At 32.7% G+C, this 25,577-nt stretch overlaps 2 protein-coding genes across 2 annotated transcripts; both read left to right on the forward strand.

Annotated features, from left to right (window-relative positions):
- The first annotated feature begins 1,812 nt into the window (after window positions 1–1,812).
- Window positions 1,813–15,502, forward strand: LOC100820094 (N-terminal acetyltransferase A complex auxiliary subunit NAA15). The gene is made up of 26 exons (XM_003531641.5): window positions 1,813–2,018; window positions 3,043–3,121; window positions 3,338–3,420; window positions 3,512–3,661; window positions 4,686–4,801; window positions 5,318–5,423; window positions 6,309–6,380; window positions 6,471–6,586; window positions 7,366–7,498; window positions 8,002–8,079; window positions 8,165–8,218; window positions 8,370–8,440; window positions 8,756–8,810; window positions 8,879–8,974; window positions 9,164–9,292; window positions 9,413–9,495; window positions 9,583–9,813; window positions 10,805–10,937; window positions 11,018–11,125; window positions 12,013–12,144; window positions 12,249–12,305; window positions 12,736–12,833; window positions 12,970–13,028; window positions 13,114–13,225; window positions 14,275–14,375; window positions 14,806–15,502. The coding sequence occupies exons 1-26, from the start codon at window positions 1,968–1,970 to the stop codon at window positions 15,006–15,008; spliced, it is 2,706 nt and encodes a 901-aa protein (XP_003531689.1). The 5' UTR covers window positions 1,813–1,967; the 3' UTR covers window positions 15,009–15,502.
- Window positions 15,503–20,295: 4,793 nt separating this feature from the next.
- AUX22 (auxin-regulated protein (Aux22)) lies at window positions 20,296–24,746 on the forward strand. Its single transcript, NM_001250920.1, has 3 exons — window positions 20,296–21,558; window positions 22,655–22,748; window positions 24,159–24,746. Exons 1-3 carry the CDS (start codon window positions 21,180–21,182, stop codon window positions 24,271–24,273), a joined length of 588 nt encoding a protein of 195 aa, NP_001237849.1. The 5' UTR covers window positions 20,296–21,179; the 3' UTR covers window positions 24,274–24,746.
- The last annotated feature ends 831 nt before the right edge of the window (window positions 24,747–25,577 follow it).

A 25,577-nucleotide genomic window follows, 5' to 3' on the forward strand; every position in this document is an offset into this window, starting at 1 on the left:
ATGTAAACCAAAAAGATTTTATTAAGAGATAAAATTTATTTTAACCATCTTTACATCTCAAAAATTAATCTAATAACTTCCTATCTTACTTTCAAAAAAAAATATTATGCATCCAGATGTCCTTGCATGTTAGGGTTCGAATGATGTTGGCATGGGTTTTTTTTATAACTCTTGGGGTCTTCCCTCCATAGGCTAGCTGTTCTTCTTGCCCTAATAATATATGCAGAATATTAATTAGTTTGATTTCTCTTTGCTTCTTGTTTTCCTGTAACGCGCAAAAAAGAAAAAGAAAAAGAAAAAAACTCATGCAGCGCGCGGCAACTGGAATAATACAATAACAATTTCAACGCAACAAGAAAGAAAGAAAATTCTTGGAAAAGAATGGAACAGAAGTGAGTGCTTAGAAACACATTACTACATTAGCTTAGCTAGCGAGCACTCAATCTGCATCTTGGCAAAAAAACTACAAAGAATAGCTTCTAAATCTAATTAAAGTGTAAAAACAGTAAAATTTGCGTTGAAGATGGGTTTAAAAACTTAAAACACACACTAAACCTAGAAGGCTATGCCCCTCCAAGAAGGTGTTTTAATCATTAATTAAATGTTTGCATTCATTTAATATGGAACACCAAAGGAAGGAAAATCACGGGTTGGAAAATTAGGTCAGGCTAATTATCTCTTCTCCCATTTGGTTTGTCAAAAGGGGAAGGAGGAAGCCATTTTCTTGGTATGGATGAAAAAAAGGAATCGAAGAAATGTAACCTTTGATGATGTGTAAAGATGAAATTAATTACTCTCATTTTTTATATTTTTAATTTTGTTAGAGATATTTACGTGACACGAGAAAGACGGAATATGTTAAATATGTAAGGGTTCTAGAGGGCGATATAGTCGACAATGTTGGAGATGCAGAGACGTCTGTTGCAGGAACCTAAGACTATGAGGAGTTGGGTTTGTTGAGAGGATAAGGGTGTTGATGCATCCATGTGATTTCTGTTCCTGCAAATTCTTCCGTATTTTCATAATTTTATTGATTTTTCTTCTAGGGTTTCTTATGAAGGAACTAAAAAGTGAGTATATAATGCATAACAAACATAGAGCAAGGAAAAGACAACCGATGTCCTTTTTTTTTTTTTACCAAAAAGTATTATTGTAATGATGTAAGATTTTGTTGGATTTACGTGAGTACAAATTATTTATTTAACGCATTCAAGTATGATTAGTTCCTCAACTAATGAGTTGGGGAAATATCTTTGGTTTTTGACTAAGATAAAAAAATGTCCTTTTTTTTTATAGAAAAAATGGCTTTTGGAAATTACTTTTCAAAATGTGTTAAAATTTAATACTTACATGAACTATTTTTAGAAGTGTGTTAAAATTTTAACACTTCCTGAAACTCTTTTCTGAAAAATGTATTTTTGAAATAAAAAATAAATGAGACATATATTAGTAAGAATAGAGGTGTAAATAACAATTGGGTTAAGGGTGTTGGTAACAAACGATGCCTAGCGATTGGGCTGAGGAGTCCACGGGTAATGGACCTAAATTGAGATCCACTAATTGAGTTTGATACAAGTGAGGGATGTGTAAGATGTAAATTAAATTTAATTAGAAGATAATAATGACAATGTCTATACTTATTTTAAAATTTAAATTATAAATAAATTATTATGATAAAATTACTACCTCATGCAATAGTTATTTTAAAATTACATTAAAAGTGTTTTCGAATAAATATAAATATTTGTACACATTAGATTTTGGGTCTTGTGTGGTAGTAAATGGTAATTTGATGGTTAGACACAGTACATAAGCGCACACTTTCCTTGTAGGGTTGCCTCGCTTTGCTTTGCAGCTCACAAAACGCCACCAGGCTTTTCTCTTTCTCTTTCTCGTGACCCTATCATTTAATTTCATTTCATTCTCTTCCTATCGAATCTCTCTGCAACACTCACATCACAGCAGCAATGGGCGCTTCTCTGCCCTCCAAGGAGGCCAACCTCTTCAAGCTTATTGTCGTAAGCTTCGATTCGCTTTCTATTTTCCACCATTTCTCTTTTGCTTTTTATGCTTGCTTATCGTAGCTCCACGCAACTTTAATCACTACTGTGTGTCTGTGTCATGCCAACGCGATTGCTTCCCCATCTTAAAACCCTAGATTCTCTTCTCACGCTATCTTCGCTCACTGAGAATCTCAATCAAGGATAGTTAGGGATCTTCGGTTCAATTTTATTCTTCTAAACTTCTAATTTGTGATGTCTTCCGGGAATTCTTGATTTGGTACTATGGACTTTTAGCTTGCTGGCTTCACTGTGCTCTTTGTTTTCCGTAGGAGCTACTTTCTTTCGGTGCCGCAAATCTAGGACCAAAGGAAAATTGGGATATTCAGTTATTTTCCTTAATTGTTATTTGTAAGTTCTTACACGGAGTATCGGGTTTTCAGGGAATTAGGGCATTTCAGAGTTTAAGTTTATTGGCTTTGGCTTCTCTCCTGCGGCCATAGGAAGCAGGCAGTTCCAACTGATATTAGAATGACTGTGGATGTGGTTGTTTTTATCAAGGAGAATGTTGCATGGACACTGCATGCTATTCTACACCTAGGGACAGAGAGAGAGAGAGAGAGAGAGAGAGAGAGAGAGAGAGAGAGAGAGAAGTGTAGGTAGCATAGGTGATCTGGCTTGATAGGAAGAGAGATAGTGAATTGATAAGTGTTGATGGAGCATTTGTAAAATATTGGTGTCCATGCGTCGCCATTCAACTCTCTTTTATCACTGTGTGTGTGTGTGCATGCTACCAGACTTAATCATTTGGCCATGCTGTGAATAATAAAAACAATGAACTTTGGAAATAGTTATTGCATCTTTAAGGAGTTAGAACTGAAAAAAGACAAAAGTAGTTGAAGTTTGAATACATTTGACATTGTTCTTGTTCTTTGTAGTAGGTGGGAAATCCACTTATTTATGCAAGTGGAATAATCTTGTTTTTGGAGGTGGTGGGTAAATTTGATGTGGAGATTATGTGTCATTGTTTTTGTTTCTGCAGAAATCATATGAAACCAAACAATATAAAAAGGGTCTCAAAGCAGCTGATGCAATTTTGAAAAAATTTCCAGACCATGGAGGTATACTTTATTATTTTGGTGATTATTTTCTAAGTTTTTCCTTATGGCCAGGGGTCATCTTATTTCCCTTAATTGTTTAAGTAAGTCATGCAAGAAATGCAATGTTAGCCCCTCCCCCCTTCCCCATTTTCTATCTATTATTTCTTATTTGCAGCATATTTTATTTCTTTGGTCATAATTTTTATTTATGTGTCCGTTCCTGTTTCTTGATGATAGAAACTTTATCGATGAAGGGTTTGACATTAAATTGCATGGACCGTAAGTCTGAAGCATACGAACTTGTTCGGCAAGGATTAAAGGTTTGTTTGTTGTCTTTAATTTTACATCGTTTATCAATCTTACAATAGTTGTCTGTCAGATGATCCAGCTTTGATTTTTGTTCTGGTACAGAATGACCTTAAAAGTCATGTTTGCTGGCATGTTTATGGTCTCCTTTATCGGTCAGACAGAGAATACAGGGAGGCGATCAAGTGCTATCGAAATGCACTGAGAATTGATCCCGACAATATTGAAATTCTTCGTGACCTATCACTCCTACAGGTAGCATCTTAAATGCATTTGCCTTTAGTTGCTTCTCTATAATCAATAAATTTGACTTGGATGTTAGTCTTTGATTATGCTGGCATGTACTTAAGTTTGAAAATCATAATGTTAGTCTGTTTAACAACTGGAGGTGTTTTTTTATTTTTGTCTTCTATTTTCATTTCCTAGAGACCACTAATTTGCAAAATTTAGATTTTTTTTCTATTTTTATCGGCACATGTTAGTTTTTTGTTAGTAGAGGGAATGGAACTCGTGATCTTTCCCCTCTTCCCTTTAGAAATTATGTTGGGTTGGTGTAGTTTTTATTATAGTTACTAAGTTGTCACAGTTGTTTCAACTTCCAGTCCAGAATTTGAAATTTGAGAATGAAACTGTGAATTATTTGTTGTTTTTTTCGCATTTGGCCCATTCTGAGAAATGTTTCTTTTATGAAAACACAGCCAAAGAATGTTTTGAAGCCTGTTTTGTGTTTTACTGAAAATGATAACAGGAAATACACAAACCAAACATGCTTTTGATGTTCTTCTGTGGCCACTTCAAATTCAGCGTAGAGTACTTATGCTTAAACTAGAATTATTTATGACATTTGAACTTGGGCTGGATTAAGGGGAAAGGTGAATGAAAATCTCCTTCTGGTCTCCTTCCCTTCTGAATTTTGAAGTGCACAAAGAAAGGCCATATCATGGGAGGATGCCTTTTTTATTTAATAGTAGAGAGAAAAACTCCATAAACTGTTGCTGCAGATATCTGGCCATAACACTGATTTTCTGTCACTTGATTCAGTTGATTGCAATCTGCACATTTGATGAGTAGGATAGGTTTTGCTTAGAAGTCATATGAAACATGTGATCAAACAAGAAAGTTACAAAGAGATGGGTTACATCACTTACATGGAGATGATTTTAAATATATGGATGATGACATAAATTTGAAATTCTAAATTTTAACTGACCTGAATATTGTCATGAAGATTTTTGTGATTTAATTTGTTTGACTCATTATGGTAACTCTTCACTCACAGGCACAAATGCGAGATTTGTCAGGCTTTGTCGAGACAAGACAACAACTTTTGACTTTGAAGCCAAATCATCGCATGAACTGGATTGGATTTTCTGTAGCCCATCATTTGAACTCTAAGTATGATTTGAATTTATATTGAATTATTTTCTCCCAAATGGTGACAGCCATGGGCCTCAAATCTTTTTTTTTTGTTTGCCCCTATTGTACTTTTTTTAATATAATAATTGGCAGTTTTGGGGTTCTTTACAGCATGAGTTTGCTTATTTCAAGGTTATATAATGGCTCTAAGGTCCTAAGATGGTTTTTTGGGGGGGGGGGGGTGACTCGGGGTGTGTGTGTGTGGTTCTTTGTATAAATAATGTTAGTGAATAACAAATAAAGGAATTTCTTAATGTAGAAAAATATTGTTGTGTTTGATTTGAGGAACTGATTGGAGAATTTTTGTTTCTTTGGGAACCAATTGCATCATATGTGTTCCCAAAAGGTCCTCCATTTCCTTTAGTTTCTGATCTCTATACCCTGAACCTTTGATTCAAGCATTACTCTTGTTTTGCTATTATAAATGAATGCTGTTGAAATCATAATTTCGTTCTTTTGTTTGTTTGTAATACCTACCTTTTGAATGTGTACCAGTGCATCCAAAGCAGTTGAAATTTTGGAAGCATATGAAGGGACTTTGGAAGAGGATCATCCTCCAGAAAATGAACGGTGTGAGCATGGGGAAATGCTTTTATACAAGGTTTTCCTCTGGCAGTGTGTTTGCTGCTGTTACTTTTTTTAATGCATGATGCTTATTCAGATATTTGGTGCTTCATGTAACTTTTACCGTAATTAGCTTTCTGTTTACATGAATATTTAAATTGGCTACTGTTTTTTGGTTTAAGTTTTAGACATCAAAATTTTGTTTATAACTAACTGCTAATATTTACTTCAAAACTGTATGAGAAAATCTTGTGACTTCAATGCCACGATTGACTGTTTATACATGTTGACCTTTTTCTCTGTCAAACCCAGTGGTTTGGATTTATGAATTTTGGGTTGTCAGACTGTCAATATAGTAAACTGGCCACCTGACTGGGTCAACCCTTGGTCCAAACAATGGCCTATTTAAAAATATGTCCAACAGATATGGTATTCACTGTCTAGTACAAGTCTTGGTATTGGTGACTTCTGTGAGGCATAATGGGCTGGAAAATGGCTTATTTGTGCACCAGTTATTTTATTCACATAACCTAAGCAGCAGGTGGAGTAAATGATAATACTCATTATTAATTCTCAGGTTGACCTCTGGGTGGTATTCATGGTACTTTGAAGCTTCTATCAATTAGATAAGATAAGACCCTTAGTAGGGTTGGTGTAACTGAATGTGTATTGGCTTTTTGTGATGCTCTTTAATAATTTATATGCTAATGATAGCTGGTATCCACTATGGCTTTATAAATCAATTGGATTTTTTTTGTCACTTTTATAGTTTGATATATGGTCAAATTACATTTGTTGAATACAATTCTCTTTGCTGTCAATTCTACTGTTGAATGTTCAAGAATATGAAATCTTAATATGGTTTGACTGCTGTTATTATTTTTCCCCGTGGTGTTTCTCTGCACTAAATATTATTGCCCAGATCTCATTGTTAGAGGAATGCGGGTTTCTTGAGAGAGCTCTGGAGGAGTTGCACAAAAAAGAATCTAAAATTGTAAGTATGTTTTAGTTTTATTAACCTGGGGAATTTGATAAATGTAACTAATACATGATATATAACTTGATTCCGAATATGCCTTCCTAGGTTGATAAACTTGTATACAAAGAACAAGAGGTTTCACTTTTAGTAAAGCTTGGTCACCTAGAAGAAGGCGAAGCTTTGTACCAGGCATTACTTTCCATGAATCCTGATAATTATAGGTGATCTCTGTTGCCACTTATATTTTAGGTTTAAGTATCTCGATTGATTAGTCCTTTTCTGGTGTTTTTTTTTCTCTGATGTTGTTGTTGTTTTTTTTTGGCACCTTTCTTGGTTCTCAATAAAATTGTTCTATTCATAAAAGTTCCATTTTAATTATTCATTGTGTTTCAAATGGTAAGATTGAGATGAACACATGTATTCTATGGTTGTTCGATTATACTTTTGTCACTACTGTTGGCTTTTACTTCCCCACCATTTATCATATGACATGTAGACGATATATATTTTTGTTTATCTTGTCATAGCCTTTTATATTTATTGTTTTTGGTTCATATCTGCTGTGAATACTTCATTTAAAAAATATATTTCTTCTCTTATTATAGTAAGTTATTTGGAAGCCAATTTGTCTTTTGGGTTATAAAAGTTAATGGTATATTTTCATAAAAAAATTACGGGATAGTTTTTGTTGATGTTTTAAAAATCGGACCTGTCATTAAACCTGTGAAGGTACGGTGCAAAGTTAGATTAGGATAAGAAGTGCATGTCTTGTCCTAATTTTTAGAGAAATTGTTATATTTTTTTATTAGCCACCAGTGTAAATGGACGAGGGGATGATTTTGGTTCAGTTGCAGAATTGCTTTATTTTATTTTTAAAATTTGGCTCTATTTGGTTTGATACGCTGTCTACACTGTATTTTTGTGTATATGATATTAGTTTATTTTGCCTACTGTACTTGTAGAAACTGAATTTAAGCTCATGATTCGTGTTACTTTTCAGATATTATGAAGGTCTCCAAAAGTGTGTTGGATTATATTTAGAAGATGGCCAGTACTCTCCTGATCAAATAGATCGGTTAGATTCATTGTACAAAACACTTGTACAACAATATAAGTGGTCTTCTGCTGTTAAGGTAATGTTATGTATTGTTATTTTTTGGTAGTTATTTATACCTGTTATTTAATATCTTGCCTTCATGTATCACAATTATCATCTAACTAATATTTCTGGTATGTTATCTATGTAAAGATAATATATATCTGTGTCTTTGTATCACTTGTGAGTTGTGATTTTTTTCAGTACCTCCTTTCTCTGGTAATGGGTTTTTCCATTTCAAAACCCATTTCAATATTGCTTCGTTGCTATCCATTTTATTAGGAGGCAGGAATTTCATTGTTTATTGCTTTATAATAAATATTGAGAAAACTTGGATTGAATATCTATTAGCATAATAAGTGTGACCAGTGTTTAATGTTTTCTCCCTTCTATAACAATTTTATGAAATGCATGCCAATGAGAGAATCCTTGTTTTGGTGTTTCACGAGTATATTTCTTATCAACATGAGTGTCGTTGTTGGGATGCAGTTTTTTTATTTAAATGAGATTCATTCTTTATTTGATCTTCTTGTTTTCCAGAGAATACCACTAGATTTTCTACAAGGTGACAAATTTCGAGAAGCAGCAGACAATTATATTAGGCCTCTCCTAACCAAGGTTTACAAAGTTCCTTTTCTTATTGTATTATGCCTAGTTTAGTTGTTTCAGAATTGATTGGAATTTCTTTTGGTGTTGTTTCTAGGGAGTTCCATCTCTGTTCTCTGATCTATCATCTTTGTACAATCATCCTGGGAAGGTCAGTTTTGCCACATATATTTCTATTATTGAGAGTATGAGATTTCTTATGATCAATTTTTTCTGCCATTATTGTATATTATGAATTTATGATGCTGAACATTATTGATTATGTGGGTTTTTATTGTTTTCTTTTTCTTAAACTTGTCCAGGCAGACATTTTGGAACAACTTATTCTTGAGTTAGAGCGTTCAATTAGGATGTCTGGCCAATATCCTGGAAGGTAAATTATTTGTTACTCCATTCATGTGTTACAACATGAAAATGTTCATACAGTGCAGAATTGCAGATGTTATCTTGGAACTCTTCTCTCTTGGTTAGCTCTTGAATGAAGAGAAGAGAACTTCAAGACAAACACATCTGTCTGATAACTTCGCAGATCAGTAATTGAAATTTCATTGGAACAACCATAAGCAAATCACCAAAATGAAACCCTTAAAACATGAGAATCTATGAGGCCATGGCAAAGAACCTTATAATTGGTACTTAGGAATTCTTTTCTTGTGTTACATAGCTAACCGCTGTTTATCTTTTACAGGATGGACAAAGAACCTCCTTCAACTCTCATGTGGACTTTGTTTTTATTGGCTCAGGTTGGTAGCTATTATTTGATTTTTAGATTCATTATCCCCATTCACTAAGATAATTTGTACTGGTGCAGCATTATGACAGGCGAGGCCAATATGAAGTTGCTCTTTCTAAAATTGATGAAGCTATAGAACATACACCTACAGTCATTGATCTATATTCTGTTAAGGTTTGCTTAGAGTTATAAACACTTCTCTTCATTTCTTTCTGGTCCTTTTTTTTTGGAAAATTAAAGTTAGATAATTAAGTAACTTGTAGTCCAAGTTAGACTATGTGTGAAACTGACTTTGGAATTGCCGTGCTATCCTCAACAGTCTATAGCAAAATTTATAGATTGTTGCTTGTCTTTGTAAAACAGAGTCGGATACTGAAGCATGCTGGTGATTTGGTTGCTGCTGCTGCATTTGCAGATGAAGCTAGGTGTATGGATCTTGCCGATCGCTATGTTAATAGTGAATGTGTAAAGCGCATGTTGCAGGCTGATCAGGTTTTTGTCTAGCTTTGAATTATTATATTTGGTTGTTAACCACACGGGCATTGTAATTGGTGTGGTTTATCATTTTCATTTTCTGATTCTGCTATATTTATTTATTCCCTTGATACCAAGGTGGCTTTGGCTGAAAAAACTGCTGTATTGTTCACAAAAGATGGGGATCAACACAATAACCTTCATGACATGCAGTGCATGTGGTTGGTATATAATGATATTTTAATATTTTGCACATCAAACGAATATTGTGGTTTAATTTCTTAACATGTCACATCTACCTTTGGAAGGTATGAGCTTGCCTCAGGTGAAAGCTATTTCCGTCAAGGTGATCTTGGACGGGCACTCAAGAAATTTTTAGCAGTGGAGAAGCATTATGCTGATATTACTGAGGACCAATTTGATTTTCATTCATACTGCTTACGGAAAATGACTTTGTGTACTTATGTGGAAATGCTTAAATTTCAAGACCAATTGCACTCACATGCATATTTTCATAAAGCAGCAGCTGGTGCTATCAGGTGTATATCATGTCTTTTGTTAGTATTCTTCATAGTTGTCAGAACTGGTCCGGACCGGTTCAATTGGGAACAGGACTGGTGATCGGTCCGGTCACTCTAAAAAAGCAAATGATTTCAGACCCAGTGAGAACTGGCCAAGAACCGGTCAAATAAAAACCGGTTAGAACCGGCACTTTCCAAAAAAAAATAAAAAATTGAATGTATAATATTTTAAAGATAAATAAAACACATTTAATAAATATTATAAATAGATATAAATAATTTTATCTAATATTATTAGTTTTTTTCTTATAAAACATATAATTTACTAATTTATATTTTTTTATATCTTGATATTTTTAATTTTGTATTGTGTTAATTTGTCTTTTTTTATTCTAAACATAAACTTATTATTGTTAATGGACTTTATTGATTTTTTTTACGGTTACTTTGTTGTATTTTATTGAAGTTTAAACTTAAGTATTATATTATTATATATTTGATTAGACTTTTATGTATATTTTGAATGTTAAGAACTTGTAAAATTATGTTTTATTTTAGTTTTTAATGTTACAAAGTTATGTGATATTATATTTATTTTGAATTAATTATAAAGTAGTTAATTATTATTGTTTTATTAATATTGGTTCAACAATGGTTCAACCACGGTTGAACCATTGAACTTTGACTGGTTCGATGACCGGTCCGGTTTTAAAAGCATTGGTATTCTGCAATACTGGTTATACCCGTTAGTGTTGTGTGGTAGCTTGATTAACTGGGTTATGGGAGTTAAAAGCTCTTCAATCATACATACGAGGTACAATGTGCATTGGAAACTGAACTTGTGATTGCTTTTTAAACGTTTTTCTTGATATACTTCAAGTTTGTTGTGGGTTTATAAGTTTGATTGGTTTTATGTCCTAAATGCCTTAGTTAATACTAGTAAAGCAATGTACTTCTGAGTTCTGATTTTGTGTTTATGATCTCATGAATGTAACACTTTGAGCTGCAGAGGCTATATTAAGTTGCATGATTCTCCCCCAAAGTCTACAGCAGAGGAAGATGATAATATGTCAAAGTTGCTTCCTTCTCAGAAGAAGAAAATGAGACAAAAGCAGAGAAAGGCAGAAGCAAGAGCCAAAAAGGTATTGTAGTCAATTTCTATAGCTTCTGTGGAACTGCCTGTTGGAAAGGCATTCACCCTATTGTTTAATTTTGTTTTTAGGAGGCAGAAGAGAAGAATGAAGAGTCAAGTGCCAGTGGGGTATCAAAGTCTGGGAAGCGGCACATAAAACCTGTTGACCCTGATCCAAACGGAGAGAAGTTGTTGCAGGTTCAAATTTAATGCATTTCATTTCCTATTAGAATAAATAAAATATCCAATAATATCTTGATTATATCTTTAGAGTAATATAGAGTTTATTAAGATGATCGCTTAGCATTGGTTTCATATTTCCTTACATTTCATGATTTGTTTCCTTATTTAGATCTAGTGTTTAGTATAAAGGGTAATGCTTTATGTTTTTTTATCACTTTGTAATACATCTTATCTTATGAAGCAAGATATCTCTATTTAGTATCTGTATTCTCCTTTCCCTCTCTCTTGGCCCAAAACAATATAATTTCAACTGTGTCCGTTGGGATTCTTATTTGGCTGTTTTAAAATTTCATTCACTGCTCAAAATAAAACTTTTCTCCATGAGCTCATGTAGAAGATGAGCAACTATAGTTTATCCCTCTGGATTGTTACCATGCATTTTGGGTTTTGGTAGAAAAACTGTAACTATCTAATCATCACAGGATGTTATAATGGCATTATTATGTGTGAAGTGAGAGACCAATAGTATGGGAAGTAAGAATGAAAGGGTTTTAGAAATACACAATACAAATAACATAATTCAGGAGGATGGAGTTGCAAAGCCCCTTGCATTGCTTGTGCTATATATAGATGGATGGTTAGATAGGGTTTAGAGTGTTCCTCTGTAATTTTTTTTTCAAATAACATTTTCTTCAATTAAAAATAAAAAATCTATGGACTTTGACCTGTTAAAATGTTATAATACAATAGTCTATGTGCATGACATATTTAAAAGCTGTTAAAATCAGTATAATGCATAACAGTGTCAGGTTTATCAAAGTCGCTAATTTGAATGCCAAAATGTTTCTACACAAATTCATTTTTGAAATTCACCTTTTTCTTGTGTGTTTTCCCCTATTTAGGTTGAAGATCCACTGTCAGAAGCTACTAAATACTTGAAGTTGCTGCAGAAGAATTCCCCTGATTCATTGGAGACGCACTTGCTCTCTTTTGAATTATATACAAGGAAACAAAAGATTTTGCTTGCCTTGCAGGTGTGAGGAGCCCAGCTGGCATCATTTTGTTTGCTTTTAAGTAACTACACATTTTAAACTATAATGCCAATTAAACGTGTTCTGTTCTGTCTTTGGAGTTGTAGGCTGTAAAGCAGTTACTGAGATTGGATGCTGAACACCCTGATTCTCATCGTTGTTTGGTATGGTGTCTCTTTTGAAGAATACATTAGTTCCATGTTATTGGGATTAGAAAATTTACTATTGTAATATTTTTCATATCAAAATCAAAATAATAATACAAGTTGATCTCATCATTGCCGCAAAGTCATCTTTTTAATATAACAGTAGTAGGGACAATAATAATAATGCTAATAAAAATGGTATTTATAATTGCTATACTTTAATCTTTTCCTCTTTATCATGGATTACGTGAAAAGCATATGGCACATAGGCAATTGAAAGAAAATTTACCATTGGATTTGGAACTGGCTACTCCTAGTCTGTTTCTGAATTTCTTTATTCTCATTTTCCACTTTATTCTTGTGATTTCTTCTTTCCTCCATCGAACACATGTACACAAAAGGAGGAAAAACATTTCTGTTGGGATTTATTTTGGTCCATATGTTGCAGATTAAATTCTTCCATAAAGTGGGATCCATGAATGCTTCTGTGACTGACAGTGAGAAACTGATTTGGAGTGTCTTAGAGGCTGAGCGCCCAACTATTAGGTTCTTAATTCAGCTGTTTTTATTTCTTTTTTCCCCTTTTGTTCTCTTGGAGACTGGTATCTACAATTCTTTTATTCATTTTATGATTATCATTTTATTTTAACTTTATCTGTTTTTTTTTTAATATTTTTTGCAGTCAGCTGCATGAGAAATCCCTGTTTGAGGCAAACAACTCATTCCTTGAAAAACATAAAGGTCAAAGTGAACCTTATCATCAATACAGCAATGCATATCTTTCAAGCTTCTTTATGGAGATTTCTTAATTTGTTTCTGTTTGCAGATTCTTTGATGCATAGAGCAGCTTTTGCAGAAATATTGCATATTTTGGATTCAAACAGAAAGTCTGAGGCTGTTAAGTTCATTGAAGAGTCAACAAATAACATTGTGCCCAGGTAATGATTTACAACATTTTAAGCATGATGCTATTTAAGTATGTTCAACACATTCTTGTTTATTGCTCTGTTTAAAAAAGTCAGTTTTTCCCCTCTGTAAAAGCTACTCGACAAGTGTATTGTTTTTCTTTTCTTTTATAATTTTTTTTTAAGAATTCTTCAAAAAACTTGTTTTGAACATCATCTCCTTTTAAGAAGAGACACCTCATAATGCTGGCCCAAACAGTACCTTAATGTGTTTCTGACACATGCATATGCTGTCATGTCTGTTATGTATTGGATTAAGAAAGCATTTTCTAATAGATCCCGCATCATAGTAGACTTTGATATGAGAAACCTTGCTGGAATTTGTCATCTCACCCCACCTTTTTTTGGTGGGGGGGGGGGGGGGGGGGGTGCTTGTGGTCTTGCTGACCTTATTATTAGTATTGAGAGGACTTAGGCTGATTGGTTTAGAGAAGGAGTAATTAATGGCAGAGTGAGAATATGGGAAATATAAAAGTGATGTATACTCTTGTACATTTCTCTTATAAAATATCGAGTATGAGCCACCCATTTGCTCAGATAGAGTTTTTAGATTGTGAGGGTGACATTTACCATCTTTTTTTTTTTTTTTGTGGATGAAGATGAATTGGTTTCTTCCTGAAGTGCTAAATGGTGTTTCTGTAAAAGACAGTCCCTTGCCTTGTTTCTAATTTTAGGTTTTAAAAGGTGGTTAAATGTTTTTTCTTGTTTCCAGAGATGGAAACAAGAGCCAAGATGCAAAGACATACTAGATCAAATAAACGGTAGCAGATTATCTACAAAGCAGTGTAAAAAATCTTTAAAATGAGGATGTTAAAAAGTGACATTTCTTTTTTCTTTTCAAGAAGTGTGTGTAGAGGTGCTTATTTATGTATCTTGTCCTATGATGCCTGGAATGATGTGTCATGTTTGTTTCTGTATGTGATTTATAATCTTAATCTCTTTGTTTCTTTTCTAGATTCATTTTTGGCTTTCAAATCTCAGTGATGGCATTAATGAATCTTTCAATGAATATCTTATGCTAGAAATGGAGCACTTGGACCAATCAGGGAATGGAATCTTAAAGACTGTATTGCAGTTCACAAGCTTCTTGGAACAGTTCTTGCTGATCAGGATGCTGCATTGAGTAAGTATAACCAGGGACTTTTGGGTTGCCTGACTAGTTTTTCTGTTGGTTGGCCATAAGTTTATTTGCCTCTTGAAGATTAAATAATTATTAATTGCTCTGAAGTAGACATGATTTTCTCTTAGAAAATGGGTTAAAGGAGATGAAAATTGTTTGGTAAAACATTTAGTTATGTTAATCTTTTGCCACTATTCTGGGATGGGGTAAATGGCCTTTAAAACTATTCTGCTGAGATGGGATCAATGTTCTTCAAAATTTATAAAGTTTCAGCTTTCTTTTATTCTAAATTAGGAAACTTTGGTGCCTAAATTTCTTAAATCCTTGCCTAATTCTATGTGTGCTGTTCTTGGTTTATTTTTCATTCCGATTTCTTATTTTTATTTAATTTATTGTAATAGTGCATCATGAGATTAATTCTATATTCTTGCAGGATGGAAGGTGCGTTGTGCAGAGTACTTCCCATATTCTACATACTTTGAGGGATGCCACAGCTCTGCCTCTCCCAACTCGGCCTTCAATCAGTTACGTAAGAACTCTGAAAATGAGAGTCCTAACCATTCAGTGGGTGGTCAAAATGTGGGCTCCATCACATCAAACGGGAAACTAGAGGCATTTAAAGATCTCACTATCTAATCAAGTCGAAATACACATCCATGAGGCTAAATATATATGCGTGTTACCCAGCTTGGATGCTTGCAAAACCAAACGGCGTTTGACACTTCCAGAAACGACTGTGTTGCAATTTGCAGCAACAACGGTCACAGTTTTGGTGCGGGTTATGGCAAATTCTACACACGTTATTCCGATGTATTTTCTTTGCATGATTTCCCCCCCCCCCCCAGCTGTGAAATTTATTTGGTTTGCAAATGTGTATAATTTTACCTCAATTATGTCTTAGGATTGACTTTTTCAATTTGTTCACCCCTTTTTTTCTGGGAGGTGGTAGACCGGAGCTGCATGGTCTTTGTACCGTTGTCTTAGATTTTCATTTTGGTCGTTGGGAGAGTTACATAATTTTTGTTTTCTGGTCCTGTATCCAGTCAACATACATCTAGGAGAGCATGTTGTATCTTTCCTATTTTATTGGCTTATTCATCATGTATAAACATTATGTGAAAATTTTGCTACTGGATGCCAAAATGACATGTAATTTTGGATGAATTCAGTAAAAAAAATGGAGGTTAATATTGCTGTTGAATTGTGGGCATCATTCATCGGCTGTGGTTATGGTGGAAAAGTTGAAGATGTCTTCTTCACTGTGGGCAACATTTTGTGACTAGGATTTATTAATATTCAATTTCAATTGAATGGCTGGGGGTCTTTGCAAGTAAACCGACTAGGAAGGTTACATTCCCATTGATTTAAAACAAAATGCTAAGAATACAAAAAAAAATGTTATTTTTTCAAACAAAAAAATGCTGTTCTACGTAGATTTTCAAAATATTTTGCTAATCAGAATAGATTGCAAGTTCATGGGTGTAGCAAACATCGGATCCAGTATTCCATTTTTCCGTTTGCATTCTTTACATTGGTTACTGTGTATATTGGTTACTGTGTATCGGCATTTTTTCTAGCTGGTTCGGATTGGTGGGGGATAAAACTTCGTATCCCATTGTCCAGAGGCTCTTCGCTATGCGAAGGTATGGGGGGAGGGATTGGTGGGGGATGATATTGAAAAATCATAGTAGCATTAAACCTCCATGATTTTTCATCGTGATTCACTACCATCAGAAAACGATTTCCTAATTGAGGTAACTAATTAAAGTTGTTACTTGGCTGAGTATGGTATCATATGATAATATTTTTCAAATGCGGATATAGAGATGCTATTATAATACTATTTGGACCTTACCCATTGTCATCCTAGTAGGGGAAGGGGAAAAGGAGGTGTAGGAGTGTTTACGGGTACGGGTCACATGGAACCCGAATTGATCAAAATTAATCCGAATAGTTTGGTTTGAGTAATTTATGTATTAGGGTCAAAACCAAGTTGAACCAATCAAAATTGTTCATGTACAGGTTGGATCATGGGATTAGATTTATAGATCCGATTAAAATCGAACCGAACCGATCAAATTTTTTTAGAGTTGTTTGGTCTAACGTTAAATATTACTAATGTTGAAACTCTAAGTGTTGAGACTATTAGTGTTGAAACTTCGTACATTGTTATTTGTTTCATTTTTTTATTTATATTTATTTTTTTATAATGTTTATAATATTAATGGATCATATTTTGTTCATTTGTTTCAGCAAATCTGGTTGTAGCAAAGCTTATTGCAACAAATTAGTTTATAGAAAATAATTGTGATTTAGACTATTATAATAAATCTCGTTGAAAAATATTTTATTTTAATTTGTATTAGTCTATTTTAGAATATTATGTTGATGATATTAAATGATTCAATTTTATTACTTTCAGATATTTGATAATATTATATTAATTGTATTGGATATTTGGATGAATCATGATATAAAATAGTAGTTCTAAGAAAAAAATATTAAATTTAGATGGATAACTCATGGTCCCAGACTGAATCAAACCATTTATGAATAAGTTGGGTCCTGAATTTGACCAAAATCTACCCAAACCGGCCCACAAATACCCCTAGGGAGTTTTAAAGGGGGATAGAATAGGAATTTTAAAAAAGTAGGAGGTAAAATAATGAAAAAGTGGGTGGGGGTTGAGAAAGATTATGGCCTGAATTGTTTTCATTTGGGGTGAGCAGGACCCGATCCACCCTTTAAGGGTCTAAGGTTGAGTATAGGTTTGGGTTTTACTTTGAATCATCCCAATCCGTTCAATATTCTATATTTGAAAAGTCTAAGTTTTTTGGACAAATATATATCATTAATAATATTTTGTTTGACACGCTATTATATTTATAATAATATTATTTGTTTTAAAATTTATACTGTAAGTTTTACAATTTAAGTTATATTCTTCTTTCATTCAACAATTTAACTACACACAATATTAAGATTAATGCATGAAGATATGACCCAATTTCATTCTCAATTTGTCCAGTTTTGATATGGTCAGATTCGAGTTTAAATAAATGTCCCGAACAAATTTAGGGTTGAGTAGAGAAATCCGTCCTAACCAATACCACACTCCCCCAATTTTTGTTTTCATATTTTATAGTTAAAAAAGGTTGGCTAGGGCACAAGCAAAACTTCTTCAATTAGGCTACCATCCTGAGTATGAGATTTGCTACCCAATTAGTCTCCCTGTGCAACAAATATCACTGTGTCTAGAATTTGAAGACACGTGGTCCACATTAGATCCCATTTGAGATTTGTTGGGCTGGAGACTTTGAAGTTTAAACTGTTTCTTTTCAACGCGGTTCAATATATATATATATATATATATATATATATATATATATATATATATATATATATATATATATATATATATATATCTCTCCCCACGTTTTTTCATATATTGATTTGAATTAATTGCTTGTGAATGTCGGTACATGAATGCATATATACCTGATACCTCTACCTTCTTTAAAATAAGATTTCTTTCATTAATTTTGAAATTTCTACCGCTTTTATTTATAAGTTAGCAGAAGAAAAATTATCATTATAAAAAAGTAGAGAGAATACTGACATTTATTATTAGAGTACGGGTTAAGAAATCAAAATCTTTTTTTTCTTCTTCTTGAAAGTGCTATCAAGAATTAATTCTTTCATTAGTGTCCTTATGATATTCGTCAGTAGGAAAAAAAAAAAAGAACTATCACCACACACACGAATTTATATGTTTTGCATTTAATTTGCGAAGTCTATCAATTTCAAACTTAATTAAAAAAGGAGAAAATTATCTACAATTTAAAGAAATTCTCTTTACCGGTTGTGTGGATGGTCACTATGTTTATGAAAAAAAGAAATTCTAACGGTTAAATAATCTGAACAAACTATAGTAATAGCCTAAATCATCACGAAAAATATTGATAGTTTTATTGATTTCGTTGTTAATATTGGACTGTTGGTTTTGATGAATGATGATGATGTGTAGAATAATTGATGCCCAACTATAAAATTATACAAAGTCGTACCTAGAATTGGGATTTGGGAGATGAGTTAGAAATTAATCTGTTGAAAGGATGATGAAACTGTGAGAAGAATTAATGTGATGATTATAGGTTATATGGTCTGATAGGGAACAACTACCGTCACGTGTGACTCTGTGGGGCTATGGTGTGAATCTCATGCCCATGTTGAAGCCATGGGAAACATATGCTCGGTTGGGGAGAGACATTTTGGTTCAATTAACAACGTTCGGATATAGTTTAGCTGCGATCATTTTTGTTTATATATATGTTATGATGTTCGTCTAGCAAGTTCCGGAAACACATGTTTGTGCTATATATCTTGTATGTATAACCGGCAACATTGCAACCGTGCCTAAAACTGGTCCCAATATATTCTGAAAAACGACTCTTCATATATAATTAACGATTGTGTCTAGGCATTTCCCGTGTGGAGACCTGATTAAAATCCTCAAACTCAATTAAAATTTGGATGTGATGTTGATGCATGTTCAGATTTATTTGTAATATATATAGCTCTGGCTTAATGATTTGTGTTGATGCATGTTCAGATTAATTTCCTAATTTCCATTGTTAGATGATGCGAATCATTAATTTGCTATAAAATCAGTCTGGTTTAAGGTTGACTAGTGAGTATCAACACAACGAAGCTATCAAACACTTCAACCGAAATATATATATATATAAAATTATATTTGTTCCAGCCCTAACTGACTAACCATAAGGACATTGTCTCCTAGATACGTTTCGAAAACTAATTAATAATTTATCTCTGTTTTTAAAACAACGAATCTTCCATCAACCAACTTGGTTTGTTTAAGTCTCTTTCTCTCTGACATATATATTTATATTGTTCAGTTAAGCATCTGTTGAACCATTAAATTGAAATTAATTAAGATTCATATCCACTTGCACTCATGGAGGTATTATGTCATGTGAGCGTATTGATATTTGTATATGCTTGATTTATTGCTTGTACTTGGGGAAACATCAACCATGTAACAACATCCATAAACTATTAGGCTTGAAATAAAATTAAGACTAATTAAAAAGCCTTTGCAATTCAAGGAATATATCGATTGTTGCAATCCAAAACACAAGTTAGATTTGTCTTCAATAGAATTTAAGTCATAATGGAGCCCTTAGCAAGCATTTATTCATCTATTTAAAATAACCAGTTATAGTACTTTAAGTGAAATCAAATTTATTATAATTCTTTTTGTTATATATAACTGGCAGTGGAATTCATTGTTGCGCATATATATTCCCCAATCGAGCTCTTATAATGCGTTCTAATCACTAAAGATCCTTGGTTTTTTGTTTGATACCATTATTTGGGATAAGTTTCAAATTTGAAGAAAGAACATCATATTTGGGTGATTCAAGTTTCCAAATGTATAGTTAATTAGAGATATCTTCTTATATACTTTGCTTTCCACTCCTTCTACTACATGGAATCCCACTTATTATACTTGTGTATTTGGGTGCTCCCAAATTATTATTAAACGGCATGTTATTAAAATGATGCATGGCAAAATAAAATCCCTCCATACGCGTTTGTAACTTTCATGAGGTCCCAAGTGTTTCTGGTCCTAGAGTTTGTCTAGTTTGACTGATATGATTTGCTAATCCTTCACATTCCACGAGTAACGATACATCCACAACCCAATGTATTTTTATAATACCTTGTATAATTTTTTTTTTCTTTCTTTAATTCCATTACATCATCTATATATACATTTCTCTCTTCTTTGTCGTAAAATATACAATATATTATGATTTTTCGTTGGATAAATTACGTTATCTATACAGAAAATTGCCTTGGGTCCTACCTACTTAACGTTTGAGTCCCTAGCTTGCTCCCGTAACATGATGCTCACAAATCACATGCATTAATGTGACACGGAACTAACTTGTCGTACATAATATATATATATGTTCCGGAACAAAAATAACCTTATATATCAAATTAATTCCATCTTTACTATTGACTGAAAATATCATATTTATTACTGTATCTGTTAGCTAGTACTCGTACCGGGTAATTCCTGCCGACAGAAGAAATATGATAAATTTAGCTAATTTTTAATATTAAATTCATTTCCTTTTGATTGTACAGTATGTATATGATCCAATTGAGTGCGTGGGAACATACATGCATAGATAATACACAAACAAGCATACACACAAAAATGATATATTATTGGAAAAGCAAGCTAGCTAGCAGAAATGTTTAATTACAAATTGATAAAAGAAGAGAGTATATATAAACCTAGTGAAACATGGGATGATAAATGTACATAATCATGCATCTTATTCATGTAACCCTTCAAACATATAATTAATTGCAAAGAGCTCCCTCAATGACGCAAATCACATGGCATGTTTCTGGTCATCTAATCGAACGACCATGATCAAATCTCAGAAGGCAGCATGCATGGGTCGTTGGATGTCTCCCATATCGAACTTATTATTGGTGGTTCGGCGAGGGGACAAACTTTGTCCCCACAATTGTTTCTCTTTCTCATGTGACCGACCACTTCCCCTTACTTGATCTGTCATTGCTCCCACTTAACCTCTCTTTTTTTTCCATTCACTTTCTCTCTCTCTATATATATAAAGCCCTTTCTATTCCATATTCCTAACAATTCAATTCATTCATCCTTCACTACTACACCAAATTAATAGAAATTAAAGATATATCATTCCACAACACAAATTAAAGTTAGTGAGACGTACCCTTATTATGGCCAAAGAAGGTCTTGGACTTGAAATCACTGAGCTAAGGTTGGGTCTACCTGATGCGGAGCATCAAGTAAGTGTAGTCAATAAGAAAAATGAGAAGAAGAGGGCATTCTCGGAAATTGATGATGGTGTTGGAGATGAAAATAGCTCCTCCGGCGGAGGCGACCGGAAAATGGAGACGAATAAGAGTCAAGTGGTGGGGTGGCCTCCGGTGTGCTCTTACCGGAAGAAGAACAGCATGAACGAAGGTGCTTCAAAGATGTACGTGAAGGTTAGCATGGACGGTGCTCCTTTCTTGCGTAAAATTGATTTGGGTCTGCATAAGGGCTACTCAGATTTAGCTTTGGCTTTGGACAAGCTCTTTGGTTGCTATGGAATGGGTCAGTTCCGTTTTACTTTGATTTGCTTGTGTTTCTGTACACGATTTCTTTCTTAATTTTCTGGTATCTTTGCATGCTAGCCAGTAGCTAGGGTAAATATTGTCAACAAGTTAGAAACATGCAAAAATATAAAAGTGCATGATTAATAAACCATAGGAATATCAAACATGCAAAATAATACGTTAAACCATGGAATACATGGATTAATTAATGCAAGATTATTTCATTTTAATTAGTCATTTTATGTTCGAGTTTTAGTTCTATCTCACTCAACCAAGAGGAAAAATATATCTCTGAATGTGATCTGAAAAGTATGCTTGTCCTATTTTTTTTTTAAGAGAAGATGAATTCAAATCCCAACCCCCTCTCCTCCGAAAACAAACTTCCTAATATTCCATCATGAAATTTTTTTTCAATAGGCTTCCACTGTAATTACTTTATTCAGCATAAAAAAGTCTTACTATTAAAACAACAAACCTTTTTCCCAACATAATATCCTATGAGTTTCTTTGTTGATCTTGAGATATGATCGTTGGCGTTGATTTGACCTTTTGTAACTACTATTTAAACGTGCTTTTGATATAGGTTTAATTATAATTTGGCAGCATAGGCTCTTCATGAACTTAATTAGCACTTAGTACAATCTGAAATTAGATGATGTTTATACATATATTGTGAGTTAAACGAATTAATTGACCGGTAGATATTATGTTGTACAACATAACGATTATGAAGAATCTTTTATTTTAATAATTGTCCTAAAAAGAATGGGCACGAGTAAAATAATTTCGAGCAGAGAGACAGAAGGACAAAGTGGGAGACCAAGTAGTATATATAATAATTAGACATTCTGCTCATTACGTGATGGCGTGCAGCTAGTGTACACATAAAGTTGATCAACTGCTAGCTCTTAATTTCATGAAAAAGAATTAAGCAGAATAATTAAATTTAAGCTATGTGTAAATTAATCATGATTAACATGTAATTATAGATGCACTCACGGTATAAAATAATTTTGTATGGTTATCCAATTAAAAAAAATAAAAATTAGTTATGAGTAGCGAAAATTAATATGTTTGCCGGAATCTGTTCACAGTGGAGGCGTTGAAAAATGCAGACAATTCTGAACACGTTCCCATTTATGAGGACAAAGATGGTGATTGGATGCTTGTTGGAGATGTCCCTTGGGAGTAAGTACTTTTTGCCCTTAATTCCCACCTTCTAATTTTTTATTCTTTATCATTAATATTTTATAAGTTTTCATAGAAAAATAACTTCTTTATGCTGTGATGGAATTTATATATTGATTTTGATTGAACAGGCATGGTAAGATCAGATCAGTTCTTATAACTTAAAAATTGAATATATGTAATTTCATGAATATACACCATTTTTGTTTAATCATACTTAGATTAAGTTAAAGAATACATAACAAATAACTAGCTCATGTTTAGCTCAACAGGATTAGGTAGACTTGTTTAAAGTGAGAAAGGTTCATTATAAAAAGAAAAATAAAAAAATTATAAGTTTAATAAAAAAAATTAAAAATTTGGGTTTATTATAAAAACACATACATATGCACAAGAAATTGTTATAAAAAATAGTGTCTTCAAACCTAAATCAAGACCATCAAATTATAATTATGGTATACTACCTGTTCTGTTGAATATATGTATATCTAATTTCAAGAATTTCGGTAATATTTAAACAGTAAATAACAGTGAATTGTGTGTTCAAAGTGATTATCATGTTATACACGAGTCAAGTAAACCATAAATACTTTTTATATACTGTTATAGAGTCAAGTTTCCACGTTTGCTGAGCCAAGCCACCTAGCATAGCTAACAGTTTTTAGTTCACATCCACTACCAAACCATGATTAATTCCATGTTTGAAAACTACGTGCTACGAAAATTTCGTTTACTATCAATACTTAGTGTAAATGCTAGGTCTTACGTGTTAATTATTACTTAATTCCAGAGATGCATGCGATGTTTACTATCCAATGAATCTACACTGTGTATAAATTTGTCCCACAGATGATGTAAAAAACATCCTAAAACACAAAGTTACCCCAAAAATTGAAAACCGGATAAGCTAGCTAGCCAAAATAATAATTTAATGAAGGTGTTCTAGCAATTATTAAAATTGAAAACTTCATAAGGAGCATTTGTAATTTTCGGTGAGATTAGCATTTTAGAAAAGTTGATGTAGGAAAGTGAAAATTGACATTTTTTTTGTGATACCGACGATATATATTGGACCCCATATAGCCGACATGCGTGAGCCCCTCGTTATAATGTTGAGGATCAAATTAGGAACGGGGAAACCATGTGGCCTATCCTGAAAACGGAAAAAACATTATTGTTATTGGATACATCAAAATAAAGAGGGAGAAAAAAAGCTTCTTAGTTAGCAACATTTATGAGAATGATCCAATGTCCCATGAAATGAAGTATATGAATTTTTCAATAAAAGAAAGAAAGAAAAAAGATAAACAAGTAAATGATGATGATTTTATCCATATTTTTTCTAAGCTATTGTGATTTTCTATTTTGTGATGTAAAACTTATATGTGTTTGATCATGTTACTTTAACAGAATGTTTATGGAGTCATGCAAGAGGCTGAGGATTATGAAGAAATCAGATGCGAAGGGCTTCGGTTTGCAACCAAAAGGATCTTTAAAGGGATTCATAGAAAGCGCGGCAAAGTGAAAGATTATGTTAGGCTTCTAATTAATGTCGTGCACATTTTGCGATCATCAATCCAAGTTTATGTGTTATCGTTTTCTTATATTTGAGGAAAAACATGCATTTTTAGTTTGATATATGAATTATCAGACTTTTGTTTATGTCAAGTTATTAATGAATGACATATAGGACCCTATATAAATAATAGGGAAAACTCGTCGTTTTAGATTAATTAATGCTTTGCCATAAATGTTTGTTTATTTGCATTCAGTTGCAGTACAAGTTATTGTATCAGTATACTGTTTTCTTACTGATTCCAATTTGTTAATTACTTCACCTAAACTCTCCTTTTTTTCCTTTTCCTTTTTAAATAGTTGATATAGTAAACCGCCATATCAAGTTATTCACGTAAAAAGAGACTAAAGTAAAGAATTTAAATAATAATGAGAAAAATACAAGTATGTTTTATTTTATTTCTTATAATATATAGCATTGCTTTATTTTGAAATGATGGTAGATCTCTTTACAATTTATAAAAGACTTGTGTTAATTACTTAATGTTAGGCTAAAAATATGGATTAAGATACTCTAAAATGACCTCACTTTAGAGAATAAAGTAAATAAATCTCAACAGTTTAACTATTTAGTGGCCATGATTAATTTAAGTTTAAAATTTTTAAAACTTAAAAAAGAAATCTTAGCAAAAAAAATTAAAATGCTCCATTTAAATTCAGTTAATAAAATAATTGCAAGATTGTGTTCCAAACTGATAAATTACACAATATTTTTTTTTAATATTTACAGTAAAATCTCTTATAGTGGAGTACGGTGCAATATTTTTCAAATAATGAAGGAGATTAGTGTGATATAAAAAGAAGTGTGAATGTACATTTTTAAACAATTAAAAGGTTAGTATAAGAATAAAAAAATAAAAACTGTATAATTTCATTTTTTTTAGGAGAATCGTATAACTTCATGAAACCTTAAAAATAATTATTGTAATTTACGATATGAAATATGTAACGTTAATCTAAACACATAATTTATTGTCACACGAAATTCAATGTACATTAACCGTAAAAATATGTCTTTCCTTATTTTTGAAAATGTAACGGTCAATCCAAACACATGATTTCACTTCGTCTACAAAGGTAACACAAGTCCAAACACCCATACAAAACAAATGGGCTAAAATCCATAAATATATAGTAATATTCAGTTGTAAGATGAATGGACTATACCTAAAACAGGAAATTACATCACAGCCAATGTAATCGTTTAATTACAAACTGATACGTATTTTCCAAAATAGATCTCAAGACTTTTTA

The sequence above is a fragment of the Glycine max genome, chromosome 8, assembly GCF_000004515.6.
Source record: "Glycine max cultivar Williams 82 chromosome 8, Glycine_max_v4.0, whole genome shotgun sequence".
Lineage (NCBI taxonomy): Eukaryota > Viridiplantae > Streptophyta > Magnoliopsida > Fabales > Fabaceae > Glycine > Glycine max.

Coding starts and splice junctions, on each gene's coding strand:
- LOC100820094 (XM_003531641.5), top strand. CDS start 1,968: ATGGGCGCTTCTCTGCCCTCCAAGGAGGCCAACCTCTTCAAGCTTATT. Junction 3,662..4,685: donor GTGACCTATCACTCCTACAG/GTAGCATCTTAA, acceptor CTTCACTCACAG/GCACAAATGCGAGATTTGTC. Junction 6,587..7,365: donor ATGAATCCTGATAATTATAG/GTGATCTCTGTT, acceptor GTTACTTTTCAG/ATATTATGAAGGTCTCCAAA.
- AUX22 (NM_001250920.1), top strand. CDS start 21,180: ATGGCCAAAGAAGGTCTTGGACTTGAAATCACTGAGCTAAGGTTGGGT. Junction 21,559..22,654: donor CTTTGGTTGCTATGGAATGG/GTCAGTTCCGTT, acceptor ATCTGTTCACAG/TGGAGGCGTTGAAAAATGCA. Junction 22,749..24,158: donor GTTGGAGATGTCCCTTGGGA/GTAAGTACTTTT, acceptor TTACTTTAACAG/AATGTTTATGGAGTCATGCA.